Source organism: Delphinus delphis, chromosome 14, assembly GCF_949987515.2.
Source record: "Delphinus delphis chromosome 14, mDelDel1.2, whole genome shotgun sequence".
In the NCBI taxonomy this organism is placed as follows: domain Eukaryota; kingdom Metazoa; phylum Chordata; class Mammalia; order Artiodactyla; family Delphinidae; genus Delphinus; species Delphinus delphis.
The window spans coordinates 81,250,182-81,272,873 of record NC_082696.1 but is presented as its reverse complement, the minus strand read 5'-3'; the positions used below and the strand labels follow the sequence as shown (position 1 = coordinate 81,272,873).

Here is a 22,692-nt window from a genome sequence, read left to right as displayed (position 1 = left end):
GAGACACGAAAGACCCAGAATAGCCAAAGCAGTCTTGAGGGAAAAAAACGGAGCTGGAGGAATCAGACTCCCTGACTTCACACTATACTACAAAGCTACAGTAATGAAGATAATATGGTACTGGCACAAAAACAGAAATATACATCAGTGGAACAGGATAGAAAGCTCAGAGTTAGACCCACGCACCTATGGTCAACTAATCTATGACAAAGGAGGCAAGGATATACAATGGAGAAAAGACAGTCTCTTCAGTAAGTGGTGCTGGGAACACTGGACAGCCACATGTAAAAGCTACACCCCCTAACACCATACACAAAAATAAACTCAAAATGGATGAAAGACCTAAATGTAAGACTGGACACTATAAAACTCTCAGAGGAAAACATAGGAAGAACACTCTTTGACATAAATCACAGCAAGATCTTTTTTGATCCACCTCCTAGAGTAATGAAAATAAAAACAAAAATAAACAAATGGGACCTAATGAAACTTAAAAGCTTTTGCAAAGCAAAGGAAACTACAAACAAGACGAAAAGACAACCCTCAGAACGGGAGAAAATATTTACAAACAAATCAACAAAGGATTAATCTGCAGAATATATAAACAGCTCATGCAGCTCAATATTAAAAAAACCAAACGACCCAATCCAAAAATGGGCAGATTAGACATTTCTCCAAAGAAGCCATACAGATGGCCAAGAAGCACATGAAAAGCTGCTCAACACCACTAATTATTAGAGAAATGCAAATCAAAACTACAATGAGGTATCACCTCACACCAGTTAGAATGGGCATCATCAGAAAATCTACAGACAACAGATGCTGGAGAGGGTGTGGAGAAAAGGGAACCCTCTTGCACTGTTGGTGGGAATGTAAATTGATACAGCCACTATGGAGAACAGTATGGAGGTTCCTTACAAAACTAAAAATAGAATTACCATATGACCCAGCAATCGCACTACTGGGCATATACCCAGAGAAAACCATAATTCAAAAAGACACATGCACCCCAATGTTCACTGCAGCACTATTTACAATAGCCAGGTCATTGAAGCAACCTAAATGTCCATCGACAGAGGAATGGATAAAGAACATGTGGTACATATATACAATGGAATATTACCCAGCCATTAAAGGGAATGAAATAGTGCCATTTGCAGAGCCGTGGATGGACCTAGAGATTGCAATGCAGAGTGAGCTAAGTCAGAAATAGAAAAACAAATATCGTACATTAACACATATATGTGGAACCTAGAAAAATGGTACAGATGAAGGAGTTCACAGGGCTGAAATAGAGACACAGATGTAGAGAACAAATGTACGTACACCAAGCAGGGACAGTGGTGGGGCGGGGGTGTGGGATGAACTGGGAGATTGGGATTGACATGTATACACTAACAGGTATAAAATGGATGACTAATAAGAACCTGCTGTATAAAAAAATAAATTAAATTCAAAACAAGAAACATTTGTTCAGTGAACATTTGTGAGGTGCCTTCTTTCTTCAAGGCAACATAGATAATATATCACATATTTGGACTCTGCACTACAGATTAGAATCTAACCTGGATGAGCATGTATAAAATTATTATAGTAAATATTATAATAATATGTGATTAATATATTAAATTATAATAAATATAGTTATATTAATAACTACTTATTAAAATTATTATAGTAAGCATTGCTTAGCAATTTAAACAACCTATTAGGGTGAACATAGATAAAGGAACATTTAACTCTTTAAAGCACTATAAACACCCATTTTGAACCCTTAAAGCCTTTTTTTAACGTCCTAGTTAAATTTTGAATAGTTGATATTGCCAAATAAGTGGATTCTTTAAAGTTAGGGTACATACTCAAAACGTGTCTTACATATATATATATATATATATATATATATATATATATATATACCAAAGTATTAATATCTGTTACTCATATCCTGAGTTTGTAAATTTGACATTTTTTTCTGTGCCTGCCTTTTGCCCAGAATTAAGCTGTGCTGCCATCAGGTGGCAGTGATGCCTTAGTGATGGCCTCACAGTGCTGTGCCAGCCTTTTTCCTCACGGGTTGCCACTGCCCGGAAATCAGGGCAGGAGAAAGTTCAGACAGAGAGCCTCGTCTGGGAGCAGAGAGGAAAGGAAAGACTTTATGATAACAGGGAGTCTTAATGAAGAAGGGAAGGGATCAGTGGTTGGAGCACAAGTCTTGACACTTTTCTCAAGTCTTTATTTGAATCCCATGTGTATCACAGCCCAGCTATGTTGTCTTGCCTCACTTGTTAAATGAAGAAATATCCACTTCATAGGGTTTTTATATGGTTCAAATCAAAGAATGAAACTAAAGTGCTTAGCACGGAGCCTGGTAGGGAGGATGCTGTCCAGAAATGATGGTTCTTATTGTAGGGATCAGGGAAGGTGGGAAGGCAGGCCCAGCTGCAGCTGCAGGAATCCAGATGACTTCAGGCTGCATTTCTTTACACTTTACAGCCCTCGGGGAAAATACCTCTAACAGACAGGCAGGCAGGCAGATAACTTTTCCTCATGTCTCCCGTAGTGTTGGAGAGGAAGAAGGGGCCGTCAGCAGCATTTGAAGGTGAAAACAGTTGCATCCTTCCCACAGATGTTTCGTTGCCCCCGTCAACTTGTCCCTCTGAAGACCTAGTCTCACCAACTCAGGGAGACAAGCTTAGGAAGTCAGAAACTCAACTGGCTATAACTTGATGATGAATAAAATGTTTCTTCAATTCACTGTACATTTTTTTTTTTTTTTTGGCTGCATTGGATCTTCATTGCTGCACGCAGGCTTTTCTCTAGTTGCAGTGAGCGGGGGCTACTCTTTGTTGCGGTGCATGGGCTTCTTGTGGTGACTTCTCTTGTCGGGGAGCATGGGCTCTAGGCACACGGGCTTCAGTAGTTGTGGCACGTGGGCTCAGTAGTTATGGCTCACGGGCTCTAGAGCGCAGGCTCAGTAGTTGTGGTGCACGGGCTTAGTTGCTCCGCGTCAGGTGGGACCTTCCCAGACCAGGGCTGGAACCCGTGTCCACTGCATTGGCAGGCAGATTCTTAACCACTGCACCACTAGGGAAGCCCTGAGAAGTGTACAAATCTGTTTAATATAAGTTTTATGTGACAAGGTAGCCTTCATAAGGAAATGAAGACCCAAAGAAACAGACCTGAGTATTTTGTGATAGGCTTGATGAAGAGTTGACAGTTCATGAAGGAATACGATAGGTTAAGGAGTATGAAGTAATTGTAGTAAACCGAGGGAATTTATTAGCAAGGCCTGTTTGTAGGCTTCTTCTTGCCATTCCTTTGTTTTGGGAGATAAGAATGGACATTTCATTCCTCTGGGTATAGTGAGGGCACCTCTCACATGAAAGTTTTATGACCTGTTTTAGGGGAGAAGGGTTGGTGAGGAGGTCAGGGTGACTTTCCTGCTCTTCCTTTTCTTAAATTTCTTCACCTTAAGATATTCAGTATGCCAGGGTGCCATAATTTGGGGTAGCATGTCCAGAACCCCATCACCACCAGCCTCTCCTCTCTTTTTTAAAATACAAGGGGGAGCGTATAATACATAATTTTCTGCATTTGGCTTTTAAAATATTTGACTCTTTTTTTGAATATGTTTTTTTTGGCTGCGTTGAGTCTTTGCTGCTGCCCGCAGGCTTTCTCTAGTGGTGGTGAGCAGGAGCTACTCTTCGTTGCAGTGAGCGGACATCTCATTGCAGTGGCTTCTCTTACTGTGGAGCACGGGCTGTAGGCGTGCAGGTTTCAGTAGTTGCAGCACGCTGGCTCAGTAGTTGGGGCACATGGGCCCTAGAGCATGCGGGCTTCAGCAGTTGTGGCACGTGGGCTCAGTAGTTGCAGCGCGAGGGCTCTAGGCCATGTGGGCTTCAGTAGTTGTGGTGCGGGCTTGAGTAGTTATGGCTTGCAGGCTCTAGAGCGCAGGCTCAGTAGTTGTGGCACACAGGCTTAGTTGCTCCGTGACATGTGGGATCTTCCCAGACCAGGGCTCGAACCCATGTCGCCTGCATTGGCAGGTGGATTCTTAACCACTGCGCCACCAGGGAAGCGCCTCATTGTACATTTAAAACCAAAGACCCCTAAGTTTTACTTCCCTTTAGAAAAAAATCTTAGGTGTAATATAATTCCAAGATATAATATCATTTCTCTCTCCTCCATGTACCCTTCAAACAAAATATCTTTTCCATCCCCTTACTGTTGCTCCAGTGCTGACAAAGCCTTTTCCTGCATAGTTAGAAATGAAAGGGTCAGAATACAACTATGATGGAAGAAATATTCAACTACATTTGACCAGTATTTACCAAGTACTTGCTTCTGTAACATACTAAGACATATTTTGGGGGGATAGCAAAGATCATCCAAAACACAGTTCCTACTCTAATGTGTTCCTACACATTAGGAGGGGAGACAGTTCACATATACAATTATTTTAAGAAAAAATGTGGTGAATGCTACAGTGGTAATTGTAATAGCTTATATTTATAGACACTTTCCAGATTAAAAACTGCTATCAAATACATTATCTTGTTTATTCTTTGCAATAACCCCCTATGAAGAATAAGTATTAAGTGTAATTGAAAAGGAGTCATCGAGGCTCCAAGGTGAAATGCCGAAGGTCACAGAGCCAGCGAGTCCACCATCAGCTCAGCTGGTGTGTACTGGGTTGCCTGGCACACAGCACCAGGGAGTTCTAGCTGATCCCACCATTCTTCTGTGCACTGGGTGCTGTTCTTGGTGTGGGGATGTAGTGGTAAATAAGACAGACAGAATCCCCATCTTCAAGGAGGATGAATGGTGGATCCATAATGTAAAACGAAATTTCTTACCTACATTCTATTCTTTCTTTTAACTCTTGCGGTAAGTACCAAAATACAGTGCTTTGGCCACCCTGAGGAGGGAGAGTAATTCTCACAGGGATGGTTATGGAGGGCCTCGCAAAGGGGGTTTCTTTCCCTGCCACCCAGTTCCTGATTGACTTTTTAAATGTGCCATGTTATTCATACTCCCTTTTGGGATTTTCCAGGTGCGCAGATTTTCTGAGGCATTCTTTTGTTTTGAGCATCCGAGAGAAGCTGCCATTGCATACCAGGAACTTCAGTGAGTAGCATAAATCCAAAATTCAAATGATTCTATTTCCTTTTACATAAGATATCATCTCAGAATTTATCAGTGACAGAATATACAATATTTACAATGAAAGAAATTAGGAGAATGTGAAGTTTAGAAAGCTCCTGTTTAGTCAAATTGCATTTAATCTTATGCATTCCTTCACTAAAGACCCCGCCCTTACATAAAGAAGTGTACTGTGCCGTTACCCCTCCCCACACAGATCCACCCCACCCTTGGAGTCCCACGCAGCCCTGGCTCCAGCCTTCCATTTGGCCGTCTTGTTGTATTTTTACCTTCACAGGTCAGAATCTCTTACATTTATCATTATGTATTACATATTTTCACAGGTAGTCTGACTGACACTTCCTGCTGTTATGTAAAAGATTTACAATTCAAATATCCTGAGTAGATGCCTTCCACTTTCCCTACTGAGTACATTTAGATCTGGTTTTCTTTGGCTTTAAAGAATATTTTGAGGACATTATGTTGAGTGAAAGAAGTCAGACATAAAAGAGTAAAGAATATATGACTCTGTTTATATGAAGTTCTGGAACACATAAGACTAAGGTGGAGCAAGTCAGAAGAGTGGGTGTCTTGGTGTCGACTTGGGCTGGGAGTTTGCCTGGAAAGACGTGAGAGTACTCTCTGGACAGGTGGAAAATGTTCTGTATCGCGTGTCCGTTTGTCAGAATCGTGCAGCCAAGATTTGTTTGTTTCAGTGCACGTGAAGTATATGCCCCAACAGACAACTCTCAATAATCATAGGGTGTGTAGGTAGGCAGTGAGTGGAGATACAGACAAAGCAAGAAGGGAAAACGTTTGTTGATGGGGCTTATGGTGCTGTTCTGTGTACTTTGATTTGTTTCAAATTTTCCGTAAGAAAGTTTTTTTAAAAAAACTATTTTGCATTAGAAAGCTATATACCTTTTTTAAAATAGCTGTTAATTGTATTCATCAGTACATGTTAACTTTTTTTTTCAACATTATCATCAAATCGTTAGCAGGCATTTGAGCTTTTGGTCTTTCTCCTCTATGCTATTCTCAGCTAATTAGGATGTTCAGACATTAAGCACAGAAGACTCACTTTGAAATGACATTTAAAAGTATAGAAGAGTATAATAGAAATTAAATAACTTATCAGTAAACAATAATTTTATTAGTAATTTTTGTCAACAAACCATAATTTTCATCGTACCAGTTTTTATCTCTGACCAAGGAGCTCTTTCGTAAGGAGGTTGTCTTGAGGAGGGGTGGTCCTGGAGAGACGATGAGGTGAAATTGGTGTGATTGTCTAGATTGCAGTCTGACGTAAGACATGTTTTTCAGTGCTCAGAGTCACCTCCAGATGTGCACCGCTCTCAAAAACACTTCCTTCTGCAGCTCTCTCCCACCCCTGCCTATTGAGTGTAGTGAATTAGATGGAGATCTCAATTCATTACCTGTGATCTTTGAAGACAGGTATTTAGATGCAGTTACTGAAGGTAAGTGTAATCTAACTAAAATATGTAAGCTGTGTGTGTCATTTTCAGTATATTCTAATATACATAAAGCCATTCCTTAATGTGGGGCTGTTTTCCCCCCTCCAGTTTTATTTATTTTTGAGGATATTAGAAAGTTATAGTCAGAGAAAGTAGTCTTGATCATATGAGTTCTTATACCTCGTTTTAAACCTGAATTTCTTTTTCTTTGGATAAAAGACTTAGATGCACCCTGGATGGGAATTCAGAGTCTTCAGAGATCAGAGTCCAGTAGAATGGATAAATGTGAGACTGAAGAAAGCTCTCTAGCTGGACTTTCCAGCCCAGAGTTGAAAGTCAGACCTGCTGGGGCCTCCAGTTTTTGGTCTACAGAAGGTGAAAAGCAGCTAACAAAGTCTCTAAAAGGAAAGAATGAAGAATCAAATAAATCCAAGGTTAAGGTTACTAAGCTCATGAAAACAATGAAACCTGAAAACACAAAAAAATTAATAAAACAGAACTCTAAGGATTCTGTGGTTTTGGTAGGCTACAAATGTTTGAAAAGTACAGCATCAAATGATCTCTTTAAAAGCTTTGAAGGCAATCTTTCACATAGTCAGAAGGAAGGTCTGGACACCACAATATGTGGATATAATTTTGACCTAAAGACCTACATCAGACAGACAAGTCAAAAGGAAGCTAGCTATTTGCCAGCTAATACAGAGAGAACTGAACAAAAGTCTCCAGATATTGAAAATATGCAACCAGACCTGTTTGATCCTTTGAACTCTGGCAGCCTAAATCTTTGTGCAAATTTGTCCATTTCAGGTAAACTTGATATCTCCCAGGACGATAGTGAAATTGCACAAGTGGAACACAGTGTGGCATCCAGAAGTTCATCAGATGATTGCCATGATCATCAAACTGCCCCCACTTCGGGAGTTAGGACAATTGAAGTAAAGCCCTCTAATAAAGACCCTTTCGGTGGAGAGAAAATAACTGTTAAAATAGGACCTTGGACAGAGCTTCGACAAGATGAAGTCTTTGTGGACAGTTTACAGCTACCCAACTTTGAGTCCTTAGACTCTAACGGTAAATCTAAACCTATAGAACTAACACTTGAAAAGGAAGCTTTGCAGGAAGCAAAGTGTCGTTCTGTTGGAGAATCATTAGCTAAGCTAAGAAGTAATCAACCTGCTTCTTCTACAAGAGAATATCATGTTGTAGTGAGTGGAGACTCAATTAAGTTACCAGATATTAGTGCCACGTGTGCCTCATCTCGGTTCTCAGATTCAGGTGTGGAAAGTGAACCAAGCTCTGTTGCAACACATCCAAACCCTGACCTAGTCTTTGAAACTGTACAAGGGCAAGGTCTTTCCAATAACGAAAGGTTATTTCCTCAGCTTTTGATGAAGCCGGATCATAATGTAAAGTTTTCAGTAGGCAGCCACTGCACTGAGAGCACAAGTGCTTTCAGTGAGATCCAGTCATCCTTAACGTCCATAAACTCTCTGCCTTCTGACGATGAGCTGTCACCTGATGAAAATCCTAAGAAATCTGTTGTACCTGAATGCCACCTAAGCGATAGCAGAACCGTGTTGAATCTAGGAACAATTGATGTGCCAAAGTGTGACGATAGGAAGAAGTCAAGTATTATCTTGCAACAGCAGAGTGTCGTGTTTTCAGGGCATTTGGACAATGAAATGATAGCAATACATTCCTTAAATTCAAACACTAAAGACCCTTTACAATTTGTTTTTTCAGACGAAGGTACTTCCAGTGATGTGAAAAGTAGTTGCAGCTCCAAACCTAACTTGGACACTTCGTGTAAAGACTCCCAGAGCCCTGATAAATCTAGTGACCCTGCAGGGACCGCAGTTCCGTTAAGTTCAGGACTGGTTTGTTCAGGCATCCCTTGTGTCGTTTCAGGTTCCATTTCTACCAGGACAGACGTCAGTGAAGATAGAACTGTGAAAAGAAAAAATAGCGATGCGTTAAATCTCAAACAAATGTATTCAGAAGCCCCTACGGTTAAAGATGAAACGCACCTGGGTACAGGTGACCCTTTTTCAGCCAGTCCTGATATGGTAAAGCAAGGGCTTGTGGAAAATTATTTTGGCTGTCAGAGCAGTACAGATACTTCTGACACGTGTACTATTAGCTACAGCAATTCAGTTAGCCCTCAGAAGGAAGCTTCTGACAAAGAAATTAGTCACCTTCAGCAGGACCAGGATAAAGAGGAGGAGGAAGAAGAGCAGGACCAGCAAATGGTTCAAAACGGGTATCATGGGGAGACAGATGACCCCGCCCCAGGTGGGGCGGCACGTGCTCACTGGGCAGACCGAGGCGCCCCAGGAGGAGAAGGGTCTATCAAATCCGGAAGGATTAGCACTGACCATCTGAGGGATGGTATAACCGTGCCTACTGTCTGTACCTCCGGCTGTCTGTCCTTCCCATCTGCACCACGAGAGTCTCCTTGCAGCGTTAAGTATTCTTCTAAGAGTAAATGTGATGCCATTACAAAGCAGCCAAGCAGCGCTTCTTACAACTTCACCTCATCACTGTCCTGGTATGAAAATTCACCAAAACCTCAAATACAAGCGTAAGTAATGGAGCACAATAGCACGTGCTACTAGAGAGAGAGAGAGAGAACATATATGTGTATTTCTCCAGTAACATACATATTTCACGTTCTCTGGTTTCTGTAATACAGAAAGTGCTTCTTCGACTAGCTGTCTGAAATGGAGCAGTGAACTCACTATGCTCTTTGACAGACAGACCTGCAGTTCCCAGTATGATTGTCCTGTTCTGTAGGCTCGACTTGCCTGATACAGATTTTCCATTGGTAACTTTATGGTAGAAGTATGGCATAACTGAGACTAAAACCCTTTTTTTCCCATCAATACCTCATCTCTCCCCTGGTTAACTCCTAGACAAAAGTTAGGTTTTATATCCAGCAAATAAGGACAATATTAGATAATTGCTAGAAACTTCCTAAAGCCTACCAGACTTAGATTGCCTCAGCTAAGTCAGTGTTTCCAGAATTGGGATTTCATGGGCCCGTAAAAAAATCCAGAAAATGTTGAGCATGACATAGGTTTACTAGCATGGCACTGGTTTTCTACTACCTTAGTCCAGATGGAATTATAATCCCTGGAATAAAATGTCTGGGCATATCTACTGTAGGTTTTTTAAGTTCCCAGATCATTCTGATGTATACACATAAGTAAGACCCATGGTGCCCACACCTAGTGAACCCAGCAAGGTGAGAGCAGCCCATTGAAGACTTGTAATGTGCCGGGAAGATGAAGGTTGCATCACCTCCTGGGTACCTCAGACTCTTCTGAGTCATTAGTGCAAGCAGTGGTCTGTATTCTTCACCCAGTGTGTCCTGCTCAGTTTAGTGTTCATCAGCTTCTTGGAGTTTTACTTTTATCAGTTCAAATGATCTAATGTTACGATAGTTAATAATCTTTGATGTTCTCAGTCCCCAAGTTGATTAGAAATGTCACTTATTCTATCAGTAAATGAGTGTATGCCACCAATTTTATTTAATCACATCCCCCTCTTAGTTCTGTTCCTTCTTATTGGTATTTTTAGAGAAAAATACAAATAACCTCATCTACTAAATACTATACCTACCATTCTCACTGCTACACTGTGTAGAATATCTCCTTCTTTGCCTTTTATATAAGATTAAAAAGGAGCAAAGAGGGTAAGATTTGATCACAGGGTCAGCATCAGACTGTCCTCTGTGCAGTACTTCTCCCGTCTTTTCTATGCATACAGTATAAAATTCAGCAGAAAGCATAACTCCATTCCCAGTGTTTTCTTAGTGGATTTCAAGTTTAAAAGAATATTTTTAAGTGATGTCAGGCTTTAAATACTCATTGTATTTGATCAGAATATGTACTAAGAAATAGTAAAAAAAAAAAAAAAAGTACTCTCTGATTGCTAAATCATTTAGGTGAGCCCACATATTTTCATTATTTAAAATCAAATATTTCTGGGTTTCCTCTTCTGCAGTTCTCTAAATGCAGCAGATTATCTTTTGGGTTCTAAAAACTGAATATAATACTTAGTAACGAATGTTTTTTACACTGTTTTGCTTCAGCTTCCTTCAGGCGAAAGAAGAATTGAAGCACCTTAAGCTCCCCGGGTTCATGTACAGCGATGTCCCTCTTCTGGCGTCCTCAGTGCCCTATTTCTGTGTGGAAGAGGAGGAAGAGGGTTGTTCCGAAGGCGGAGTCCATCTCATTGTGTGTGTGCACGGCCTGGACGGTACGTAACGTCTGCACGTGTAACCCGTAGCATCTCAGTCTTTTCTTTTCCTAGTAGATCTCATTTAGTTTTATTTTAATCTTTGACCTGAAAAAAGATTTCTGAATTGCTGATATTAATTAAATCTTAAATACTCTCTAAAACAGAGATGTGCTTAATTTTGCTGAGTATAATATTAGATTTCTTTGTAAAGTAAATTTTCCATGGAATTGACATCCACACGCCAACATTTTATTTATTTTAACTTCGGATTTTTCTGTCTTCTCTCTCTTTATTATTTTTGTCAGCTGTCACCTCGTGGCAATCATTTTGTCTCCCTTTGATCATCTTTCTGCTTCCCTTTTAGCTTGCTGCTTTAAACCTTATGGACAAGAAAAATCAATACCTAAGAATTAAAGATTCACTGATTAATCAGGGTATAACTTAACTTCTTAATACCTTGTTTCACTGCTGTGGTTTTGTGACAGCTGTTTCGGTTACTCAACAGCCTATTTTTCTTGGTTAGGAGCTATGTTAGAAGACACCAAATATCTCTGGACTAGCAGACTACTACTGTGTTATAAGGTGATTCTGTAGCAACAAATTGACAAAAGATTTTATGGATTATAAAAATGCTAAACACAGGTCTGAGCTAGTAAATTCTTATGAAATTGGAGATTTTTCTTTAAGAAAAACAAAACCGTGACTCAAGGAATAAAAGATCTCTAATACTAACCTCTTTCCCCCCACTAATAAAATTTTCAAAGAATTATCCTCCAAGAAAGGCTTCTTGGCCCAGTAGAATCTCTGGTAAATTCCTCTTTGAAATCTTCAAGAAACACACTATCCCATGTTATAGGGAGGAAGACAGACACACTGCTGGGGGACGGGGGTGGTGGCGAGAGCATCAATGCGACCAGACCTCTGAAGAGACAGGCTGTTGGAGGCCATTGCCAGCTGATGGAAATCTGCTGTGAAATAGACACTGAGGATTCTGGTTCCCAGGGCCTTGTCTCTTCACAGCTGGCATAGGCCTACGCTTGTCCCCAAGAAGTGTAACAGAGTATGAGGGTGCGCATTGTACCTTTTGCTTTATCTCGTCCCTTAGGTATAACTTTGATTTTCTTCATTTTCTAGGTAACAGTGCAGATCTCCGGTTAGTAAAAACTTACATTGAACTTGGACTGCCTGGGGAAAGAATTGATTTTCTTATGTCTGAGAGAAATCAGGTACAGATAGCTGTGTTTTCGGTGGAAGCACACATTTTTCTACCAGTTTCTACCTAAATATTTGCTGACTGCGAAACGCCTGTAGTAGTAGATATAATTTTTCTGACTTCTATGAAGTTTAACAATTAATGTATAGCCTAAGGAAGTAGAAGCGATTTACAGTTTGATTTATGAGCTTTTTACATGTGCAAAATTCCTAGGATTTCACATTCTGTGCAAATATTTTAATTAAACCATTATAAATAACCTTATGTTCAGTGTTGATAGTGGACTAAACGATTACCTAAATGAAGTGTTAAGAACAGTGAGCCTTTTTTTTCCCTAGAAATTCACTACTTGTTCATTTTAATATAATGAATATTACATTCACTAACTTCTTTAAAAACCACTGGTCTTTAACCATATTTTCAATACCTAAATTAAAAATAATGTTTATATTCAGTGTTTTATGTAATTACACATATTCAGTATATAACGTATCTATTTCGCTTTTGTTTAGAATGATACTTTCGCTGATTTTGATAGCATGACTGATCGCCTTCTGGACGAGATAATACAATATATTCAGATATATAGTCTAACAGTCTCAAAAATAAGGTAACTTCTATAATATTACATAAATGGTTTTTATATCTTTATGAATTATAAAAAAATCACACAGAATTTCTGGTAATTTTGTTGTCCTATTCTGAAATATAGGATACCGCAACTCTAATTTAAAGAGAATAAAAATAAAAAGATTTTAGGGAAAGACCACATATTATATAATTCTGTTTATATGAATTGTCCAGAATTGGCAAAATTATAGAGATAGAGGCAGATCAGTGACTGCTTAGGGCTGGGGGAGAGGGGAGATAGTGGGGGGCGGGGGGGGGGCGGTGATAGCTAAAGAATGTAGGGTTGGACTTCCCTGGTGGTGCAGTGGTTAAGCATCCGCCTGCTGATGCAGTGGACACGGGTTCGAGCCCTGGTCCGGGAAGATCCCACATGCCACGGAGCAACTAAGCCTGTGCACAACTACTGAGCCTGCGCTCTAGAGCCCACGAACCGCAACTATCGAGCCCGCGTGCCACAACTACTGAAGCCTGCGCGCCTAGAGCCCATGCTCCGCAACAAGAGAAGCCACCGCAGTGAGAAGCCCGCGCACCGCAACAAGGAGTAGCCCCCCTCCACTCGCCACAACTAGAGAAAGCCTGCGCGCAGCAACGAAGACGCAACATGGCCAAAAATAAATAAATAAAATTATTTAAAAAAAAAAAAAGAATGTAGGGTTTCTTTTTAAGGTGGTGAAATATTCTAAAATTTCTTGTAGTGATGGCTGCACTACTCCGTAAATACACTAAAAAGCGTTGAGGTGTACACCTTAAACGGCTGAATTGTATGGTATGTGAATGATATCTCAGTAAAGCTGTTACCAAAAAGAAAGGTTGTAGGGAAATGGATATATATTTAAAAAATGAAACTGTAAAAATACTTTCAACATGTCATGACTATACTTTGAGAGTCAGCTTTCCACAAGCAGGAGATGATGATCAAATCAACATGTCTTATTATTTAATCACAGATGTTGTGAATAGACATGGGGGAGAGAAAAGCATTTGTTTCTTCTAGTCTGGTAAGAATTAAAGAAAAAGTCAAAACTAATCTTCCTGCCTCAAAAAGAGAAGAGTAAACTGATGAGTTTCATATCCCAGCTGGGTTAGAGGAGGAAGCTGGCTCTTTAGGCTTTTGTAGAGTTTGCTTCCTCTTGGAAGTACAGAGTAGGGACAGAGAACAGAGAGAGCAGGTTTTTATTTGAAGTCACCGTTTAAAAACAGATTTCTGTTAAAATATGGTGGGAGATGCAAGTATGTGGAGGGTGGAGAGAGATTGTTTTCTTGTTCTAGTCATTCTCATTTATGGATTTTTCATCTGTTTACTAAATTTTCTATAGTCATCTTGTATTCCTTTTATTAATTTGTTATTTTATGATGAGAAAATAAGTCTATTTTTTCAGTTCTTTTATTCATCCACGAAAGTAGGCCCTCTTCTAGATTAGATGGTCAGTTATAATCAACCATTATCCAAAAGCTTGATTTGGTTGAATGAGGACTGTTCGTTATCAAACTTTACTTCACAGCTTCAGGAAGTTTGCAGCTTCTCACTAGTTATGTCTGTAAATTAGTTATATCTGTAAACCACTTTTAAGACAGCTTTCAGCCTTTCTTCTTTCACTGTTAATTGTCCCGAGGGATTCATATACTGTCTATCATAAAATAATGGTAGGCAAAAAGGCTCTTTTGATTTAAACTATTCCTTAATAAAGGTGAAAAGCTTTATAAGTATTAGTTATTCTTTTGGTATAATTTTAGACTTACTGTCAGAAAATGCACATTTTTTTTTCCTGTGGCTTGAAAGTACTTAGTCAGAGAACTCCCCACCTTGGAGTGTGGACCAGAGAATAAGAGAAATGGGGATATAATGTCTCCTAAATCATGCTTATACGTATAACTTCATTATTTTGTTTTAAATCATGACTTGACAGGTAAATAATTGGTGTGTGTACCTAAAGATGCAAATTTATCATCTAGTCAATGTATTAGCGCTTTTAAAATGTATTTCTTTCTAAGTATTTACGAACTAGAAGTAAAAATTTTCTGGTAAGTAGTATCCTATTTCTACAGAGTAAGTATATAAACTCTATAATAATAGGAGTTTTCTGATAAGTAGTATCCTATTTCTATAGAGTAAGTATGCAAACTCTATAATAATAGGAATTTTCTGCTACATTCTCACATTTTTTGCTTCAAAATGTAAGTTATGTCATTTCAGAGTATCAAACCATAGTTTTAAAACATATTAGAACATTTTAAATGCTTAGTATTTCACATCTATGTACAGTGATAGCAGCTTTTATTTTTTTTTAAACTAATACTATGGGAGAAATGTCATTTTGTTTCTCTTATAGCTTTATTGGACATTCGTTGGGCAATTTAATAATCCGTTCAGTGCTTACAAGGCCACGGTTTAAATATTACCTTGACAAACTTCATACCTTTCTATCACTCTCTGGACCTCACCTTGGTACGCTCTACAACAGCAGTGCTCTTGTTAATACAGGTAAGAAGTTTTATTGTCCAGTACAAAAATTATGGCGTGGAGAGAAGATTTAAATACAAATTTAATATTTTCTGGTGTTTATTTTAGAGCAGATTTGTCATGTACTTGGAATTTCATGAAACAAAAGATGTATCTATTTTTCTATTTTGTCATGCACGTGAAATAAGCTGACAAAACTCATTTCAGAAAATGATGTCATATTGAGATATTTGTCAAGTCACAACAGCATTTTTTCCCTTTTTATCGTTAAACTGTTTAAATATTTTCAGTAAATGTTAGTCTTATAAACAGGCTATTTTGTTGTTCCGTTAGTTGAGCAGATAACAAATACCTATGCTTAATACATTTTAAAGTTATAAAATGTTTTATATAGAACATTAACTCTGATTTTGGTTTGATAGTGATAAAGGGATATTATGAGAAAATAAATTCTAAACTTTTAAAAGAAATTAAAGTAAAAATTAAGACCCCAATTTTGATTAGAATAAATATGCTCATTAAGAAGGATCTGATACTTGATTTGCCCTTTATTTGGCTTTGTTTTTCCATTAGAATTTTAAAATGGCTTTTATAATTTAGTCAATTGATTCCCATTGTAAGAATTAGATTTCATTCTGACTTTTTTTCATTGAGCCTTGAAACTCTTATTTCCATTTTCTCTTCTACTTCTTTCATTGACAAATAAACCATACCATTTTCCTTTGTATCCCATTTCAAATGGTGGTATTCAAAATCTAGCTAGTTGTAGATTTTTACAGTTTCAAGAAGAGGGCTTGAGAAAAATGAAATCCATAAATAGTACAAAATAGAACCCAGTATGACTCGGATGCAGTACTTTGAATTTCTTTCTTTTGAATTTCTTTCTTCACTAAACTTTTCCCCAGGTAGACTTTCAGTTGGCAGCTTTAATCAGTTAAAGGGTTTTTACCCTCTTTTCCTCCCCTGTTCACCTCAGTAATAGAATCAACAAAAGTAGAAATGAGTAGTCTACAATCTTGAAAACCAGCTCCAGAGTGATTGAGGTTTCACTTAAGGGGAAGATGCACTTAAATACGGGTAACTGGTAATATAAAGAAATACAATTAAATATGACACTGAAATTACATTCAGCTGTTACTAGAAAACATTATCCAGTTGCTCATCCTTAGAGTTGGTCCTTATCCAGTCAGTCTCCCATGACTGACCTGTGATTGTCTAAAGGTGCCGTGCTCAGGCATGTGGATCTACTACTGTGTTTAAAGTTTACTCCCCCTCTGCTTCATTATAATTTGAACAAGTATATCTAAAGGTATAATTTTCCCAAATGTGTTCTTCATAGACCATTACCTATTTCATTACCTAATGAAGTAGAAATAAACAACAAGCCCTCTGTCAACCACCGTTAACCCATCGTTAACCTCTGTGTGTCTGTGTGTTTATATTTGTTATCAGAAAATGGAAATATTTTGCAAATATATTTTTTATTCGCCAACAAAATGCTAATTTGGGAGATATATTTTGAAGTGAAATATATATATTAGAATGAATAACGTTGGCATATGGTACTATGTATTTCCGGTTTATAACTCTCACATATCACATACCATTTATAACTCTCTAGGTCTGTGGTTTATGCAGAAATGGAAAAAATCAGGTTCTCTTTTGCAACTGACATGTCGAGATCATTCAGACCCTCGCCAGACTTTCTTATACAAGCTTAGTAATAAAGCCGGTAAGTATATAGAAACAGTTTTGAAAACACTCACTTGAAAACCTTTTTTAAAATAAACCTTTGGGCTTCCCTGGTGGCGCAGTGGTTGAGAGTCTGCCTGCTGATGCAGGGGACACGGGTTCGTGCCCCAGTCTGGGAAGATCCCACATGCCGCAGAGCGGCTGGTCCCATGAGCCATGGCGGCTGGGCCTGCGCGTCCGGAGCCTGTGCTCCGCAACGGGAGAAGCCACAGCAGTGAGAGGCCCGCATACTGCAAAAAATAATAATAATAATAATAAGTAAATAAATAAACCTTTAACAAATCAATTATCAACATGTCTTTCTGGTGATTAAAAAACCATCAGTCAGTTGTTATTTCTTAATAGTGAAATAGACTCACAGAACTAAGCAGTTGATAGCATGTTTTAATTTTTTTTTTACATGATTGTATTTATTTTTTTGTGAGGTGCACAGCTACTTTGAAGTTATCCTAAAAATTTTGGCCTTTATAATTCATACCAGCTATAAGTTAAGTTCTTGAACTAGGCCTCTGCATGTCCTAGCCCTCCTGTCCTAGCTACCCCCAACCCCAGTCCTCAGCCTTTGTTTTAAACTGCCACATTTTTTTTTTACTTTCCTATTATAAGCATTTCTGGAAAATGTCAGAAACGAAACCATTAATAGTTATTCCTTCTTCAGATTCTCACCACTAGATGGATCTTGTTACTCATCTCTCATTAACCAGTTATTAAATGTATTCCCCATCTTGCATGTGTATTCTAAGCTTTTACTCCCGGAAGTCCCCAGCTGGTCCTTGGCCATTCATTCTCACGCTCTGTAAGTGACCTCGCCTGTGAGCTTTCCTCTCTCCTGGACTCATCCTCGCACTCACAGATTCCCGGCACATTCTTTCCACTGTGTCCTTTGAGGTCTCCGCTTGAGCAGAAGAGACTGCCCTCATCTGTACCTTCCTCAAAGAATGTGATCGCCACTTCCTGCTGAAAGTGGAGCCATAACTGAAAGCTGGCTATTCCCCAGCCCTCCCCCGGCTGTGGAGCAGAGGGTGGCACACTTTTTGCTAAAGGGCTGGATAGTAAACATTTTGGCTTGTGGGCCGTAGGATCTCAGTTGTAACCACTCAACATACCACTGTAGCCCAAACACAGCTATAGACAACACATGAGCTAGTGAGTGCGGCTGCATTTCAAAAAAAAACTTTATTTACCAAAAAAAAAAGGCAGCAGTCCAGACCACACAGGCCTGCCATAGAAGCAGCTGGATTTCTTGATTCCTCAGTTACTGAGGCCCACCTAGAGCGGGAGCCCGTCCTCTTGCTTTCCATCCCTCCCAGTCGTGACTTCTCCACCGCCACGTGAAACTGCTTCTTTGAGCCTCAGCCTTCTCGTCGTCTTCAGTATAATGCTCTCCTGCGCCTTCCTTGCATCTGCAGTGAGAACTTTGACGACATTGACAAATATTTATTACACAGTTATGCTTAGGAAAAGACATATTTCTTTTTTAATTGTATGATTTTCTTTTTTTTAATTTATTTATTTTACTTTTGGCTGCATTGGGTCTTCATTGCCGCTTGCAGGCTTTCTCTAGTTGTGCGAGCGGGGGCTACTCTTTGTTGCGGTGCGTGGGCTTCTCATTGCAGTGGCTTCTCTTGTTGTGGAGCATGGGCTCTAGGCGCACAGGCTTCAGTAGTTGTGGCACGTGGGCTCAGTCGTTGTGGCTCGTGGGCTCTAGAGCGCAGGCTCAGTAGTTGTGGCTCACGGGCTTAGTTGCTCCGCGTCAGGTGGGACCTTCCCAGACCAGGGCTGGAACCCGTGTCCACTGCATTGGCCGGCAGATTCTTAACCACCGCGCCACCAGGGAAGCCCGGAAAAGATATTTTTCTTGAACCTTAATATACTTAATCCTGGCATCATTTTTGGTAATTTGATGAGCCGACCCTTTAGATGATTCACGAAGCATTACAGAGCCTTTCTCAACTCTGGTAAACTTCTATTCCACTCCACTGTGAACCCTTACCTATGGCTACACTCCACCCAGAAATTTCAACCAATATTCCACTCTGTCACTTTAACAGCCTGTCCTTTCTCTCTCACTCCCTTATTCTCGCCTGCTTTCTAGACTCAGTTAAGATCCCTACTCCATCTTCCTAAGATGACCCTGTGCCTCAGGGTTTCATCCCCTTCCTGACCCATCTCAGACTCTGAATTATCACTTTCATCATTCATACACTGTCACCCTTTGCTTTCTATCGTAGCCAACTAGCAAACCTGTACTACCGCTTCTTCACCTAGCCTGTTGAGCTCTGCCACAAAGGACACGCAGACGTGCACATCACTACTGCTGTAGATCCGTGGCTTCCCTGTCTGGTTATCTCTTAGTAGCTTTCTACTCATTCCCTTCAAAGTTTCTCACCTCTTTTCCTCAGACTTAAACTACCGCTGCTGCCTGCACTTCCACAAATGGCTCTGTTTCCTGTTCTATCTGTGAAAGTCAAGGCCGTCAAGCAAGGACTTTCCTCCTTCCTTCTGTTGGCCTGCAAGCATCAGCATACCTAGACCTGTGTGTGCAGCTGCCTTCAGAGTATATTCACTTAGATGTCTCATGGGTGCCTCCTGTGCAGTGTGCTCAGACACCTCCTGTTTCCCCTCAGATTGGCTTCTCTGCATCTACCCAGGCAGAAACTTAGAAGTCGTTCTTGACTTCTCTTTCTCCCTTTCCCCCATCTGCTGAGTTACCAATCCCTGCGACGTCCAGCCTGCTTGGCCCTGGTGGAGCCTCCCTTTCCTTACTCTGTGACTGCCTTCGTCCAGCCTCCATCACCTTCACTTAGATGATCACTGTGGCCTCCAAACTGGTTACCCTGCCTCCTGTATGCCCCCCTTCTCCTCTGTCTCACTTCCTCATTGGATGAAATGATTTTCTAAAAATTAAATCAGACCGTATTGGTCCTGTTCAAAAAGCCTCCAGAGTACCTTCTAGTTCTCAGGATGACGTGTAGAGTCCATGGCTTAGGGCATCAAATCCTGTATAATCTGGCTCCTGGTCCTTTCATGTGCTCTGTACCCTCCTCTTTGCAGACGGGCATCCTTTGCTGTAGTCACTTTTCACGTGTTTGTGCTTCCTCGCCTTCACCATGCTGCTTCTGCCACCATTCCTCCCCGTGCGTTTGCCCATCTGTGTAGCACTGATTCTCTTCATCTTCTAAAATTACACTCCAGCACCACCTGCTCTCCGGAGCTTTCCTTGATGCCCTATCTGATTCGGTGCGCCTCTGCTGGCAGAGTACCAGCACATGCCTTCATATCCCAAATCTCATGTCTCAGGACCGACGACAGTAATGAATTCCACTCCTCACTTGCCTGCTACATATCTGTGCTTATATTTCAAACTAAATGTGTCTAAAATTGACAGTTTCTTCTTCTGCTGCCTCTTTTTTTGACCTTTTCTAAATGTTACTCTGTCCTCTAGATTACTTGGTTTGAAACACCTCAGTGTCATCCTCGATTGACCCCACTTCTTTTCTTTGCATAACACATCCCAAGATTGTTAACGTCATCTCTGAACTGCTATAACATTATATATGAACCTCTTTTATCATAGTCGTTATAGCTTGTCTCATGTCAGTCATTTTTATGTATCTCAGCCTTTTTTCCTTAAGTGGGATCTGTCATGACAACCCTTTCCCACCCGCCCCCCGACATACCCTCAGCATTCACAGTAGTTCTTCCTAGTAGGCGTTCGCTGTCAACCCACTGAATCAATGAGTGATCTTTTCAATATTATGTTTGGTATCCAAAAGCAGGTCAAATATTGTACGGTAAGCTGAAAATCAAACCCATGTATTTGGTGAAGGCTGAAGTAGCTTGAACTTGTAAACTTAAGCCCTGGCCTTTTAAATCCACTTTTCATCTTCATTCCTTTCATCATGTCTTCCATCCTGCTCTTGAAACATTTGATACGAACACTAGACAGATTTAGTCATTGAATACAGCCCACTTCATTTGAGTCTTGTTTTAACCTTTTCAAGATTCTGCCTTAAATACTGCTGTCAATATGAGAAAGAGAATTGGGAATGGTTATTTCATGTGTCGCCTGTTATTAGAATCAGTGAAAGAAAAGTTCTTTTGTAGGTGGAGTTTTGGGATTTTGTTTCTAAGGGTAAAAAGTAACAACAGTAAGGTATTTACAGTACACAGAAATACATACTTGATTCACAAAACCACAAGATATTCCTACAAAATCAAATACATCACGTAGTTCTCATGTGAGAAAAACTTACCCTGACTAGAACCATTACGTGTAGCTATGTGTATAGCATTGTGAGTAGCCATGGAGTTTGTACCGGTGCTGCTACTGTAAAAATTCTGTAATTCATGCCATTTCCCAACTGACTGAACACATACTTGTATCACTAAGTTTATAATTATTAGTAGATATGAGTAGGTCTTTTGTACTTGAGTTATTTTTTAAGGATTAGTTAAAACTTTTCCTTACAGGTTATTAATTTATTATTTGCCTTTTAATGCATGGCAGGACTTTCATCTCCCCCCCCCCCCGGTTGTACCAGTGTAGCACTGTTTAAGAGACAAACTTTGAAGGCACACATAGATACTAGTTTTAGCTGAGACACTGATAAAGGTTACTTGATCTAAATATTAAGTAATTCTGTTTCTTCATTGGTAAAATGGGAATAATAGTATCTTCCTCACAAGACCATTAAAGGTTGAATGGATAATTCATGTAAAATGATTATGGTCTGAATAGCACGAAACTCAGTAAATATTAGTTGGTAAAAATAGCTCTAAATGAAGAGGTGCCTGAACTAAAATAGTATTAGTATTATAGATTATAGAAATTTGCTGTCACGTTAACATCATAAATCTATTTTAGGAGGTTTTTTTTTTAGCAGAACTGTCAATATTACTAGCTATAAAAATTGTTCAAATGACTTATTAAAATTGTTTTTGTGTTTTAAGATTTCTACTTATAGCTAGAAATGAATTTATTAGTATACACCTGAATTGAATTAGTATTATTATGGAACATAGCATGAAAGCATACTATGTTTTCTAATAATAACTAGTACATTAAATAATACTAAATATAGAAATAAATAATAGCCAACACACAAGGCACATACCGTATTCCAGGTGCCACCCAAGCATGTCATACACGTGAGTGTGTTTAACCTTATGAAGTAGGAGCCCCATTGCCCCACTTTGCGTGTGAGGACACAGATGCCCAGAGTGGCCAGACGCCGCCTCAGCCCAGAAGCTGGTACCACAGCCATCATGCGTGGTCAGACCAGGTCGTGTTAAGCCAGTGACGTATACTTTCAAGAACTTGAGACGGTTATCCTAATTGTAGTTTTAAATGTTAACAAATATTCATTAATTGATTTTAAAATTATAATACTGTCATGGGAGTTGGAACAGGTCTCTCTGAGCTGTTTTTTTCCTTTTTTTAATCATCTAAAGGATTATGAGAAATGAGTAGTCAATTCCTAGGAAACTGCTACACCTGTATATGTACATAAAATTCTTTATTCACAAAGTAGAAATATATGGGTTCACATCAGAAACATAAGTAAATAAAACAGGAAAACATAGAGCAGTGTTTACTTAACCAATTTACGTAGCCAGTTTGCTATTCTCAGATATTTTTAAACAATCAAGAGCCCTAGAGATAACTGTTCTTTTATATTTTACTCTGCTAAAGCTATAAAGTCTTTGATGCCCTGATCCAATTATTGCTTCTGTTTCTTCTGAATGGCCATTTTCCTATTCTTTTGAGAACGCAT

At 39.5% G+C, this 22,692-nt stretch overlaps 1 protein-coding gene across 7 annotated transcripts in view; it reads left to right on the top strand.

Annotated features, from left to right (window-relative positions):
• Positions 1–22,692, top strand: part of FAM135A (family with sequence similarity 135 member A) — a 129,635-nt gene that overhangs the window by 93,590 nt on the left and 13,353 nt on the right. For 3 of the 7 annotated variants that reach the window (XM_060030397.1, XM_060030398.1, XM_060030396.1), the window contains 8 exons: positions 5,054–5,127; positions 6,466–6,620; positions 6,837–9,198; positions 10,711–10,877; positions 11,994–12,085; positions 12,585–12,682; positions 15,033–15,184; positions 16,785–16,895. In XM_060030397.1, the coding sequence (XP_059886380.1) occupies positions 5,054–5,127; positions 6,466–6,620; positions 6,837–9,198; positions 10,711–10,877; positions 11,994–12,085; positions 12,585–12,682; positions 15,033–15,184; positions 16,785–16,895 (3,211 nt within the window). The remainder of the gene's footprint in view (positions 1–5,053; positions 5,128–6,465; positions 6,621–6,836; positions 9,199–10,710; positions 10,878–11,993; positions 12,086–12,584; positions 12,683–15,032; positions 15,185–16,784; positions 16,896–22,692) is intronic. The other 4 variants (XM_060030401.1, XM_060030400.1, XM_060030402.1 and 1 more) reach the window with 3 other exon arrangements.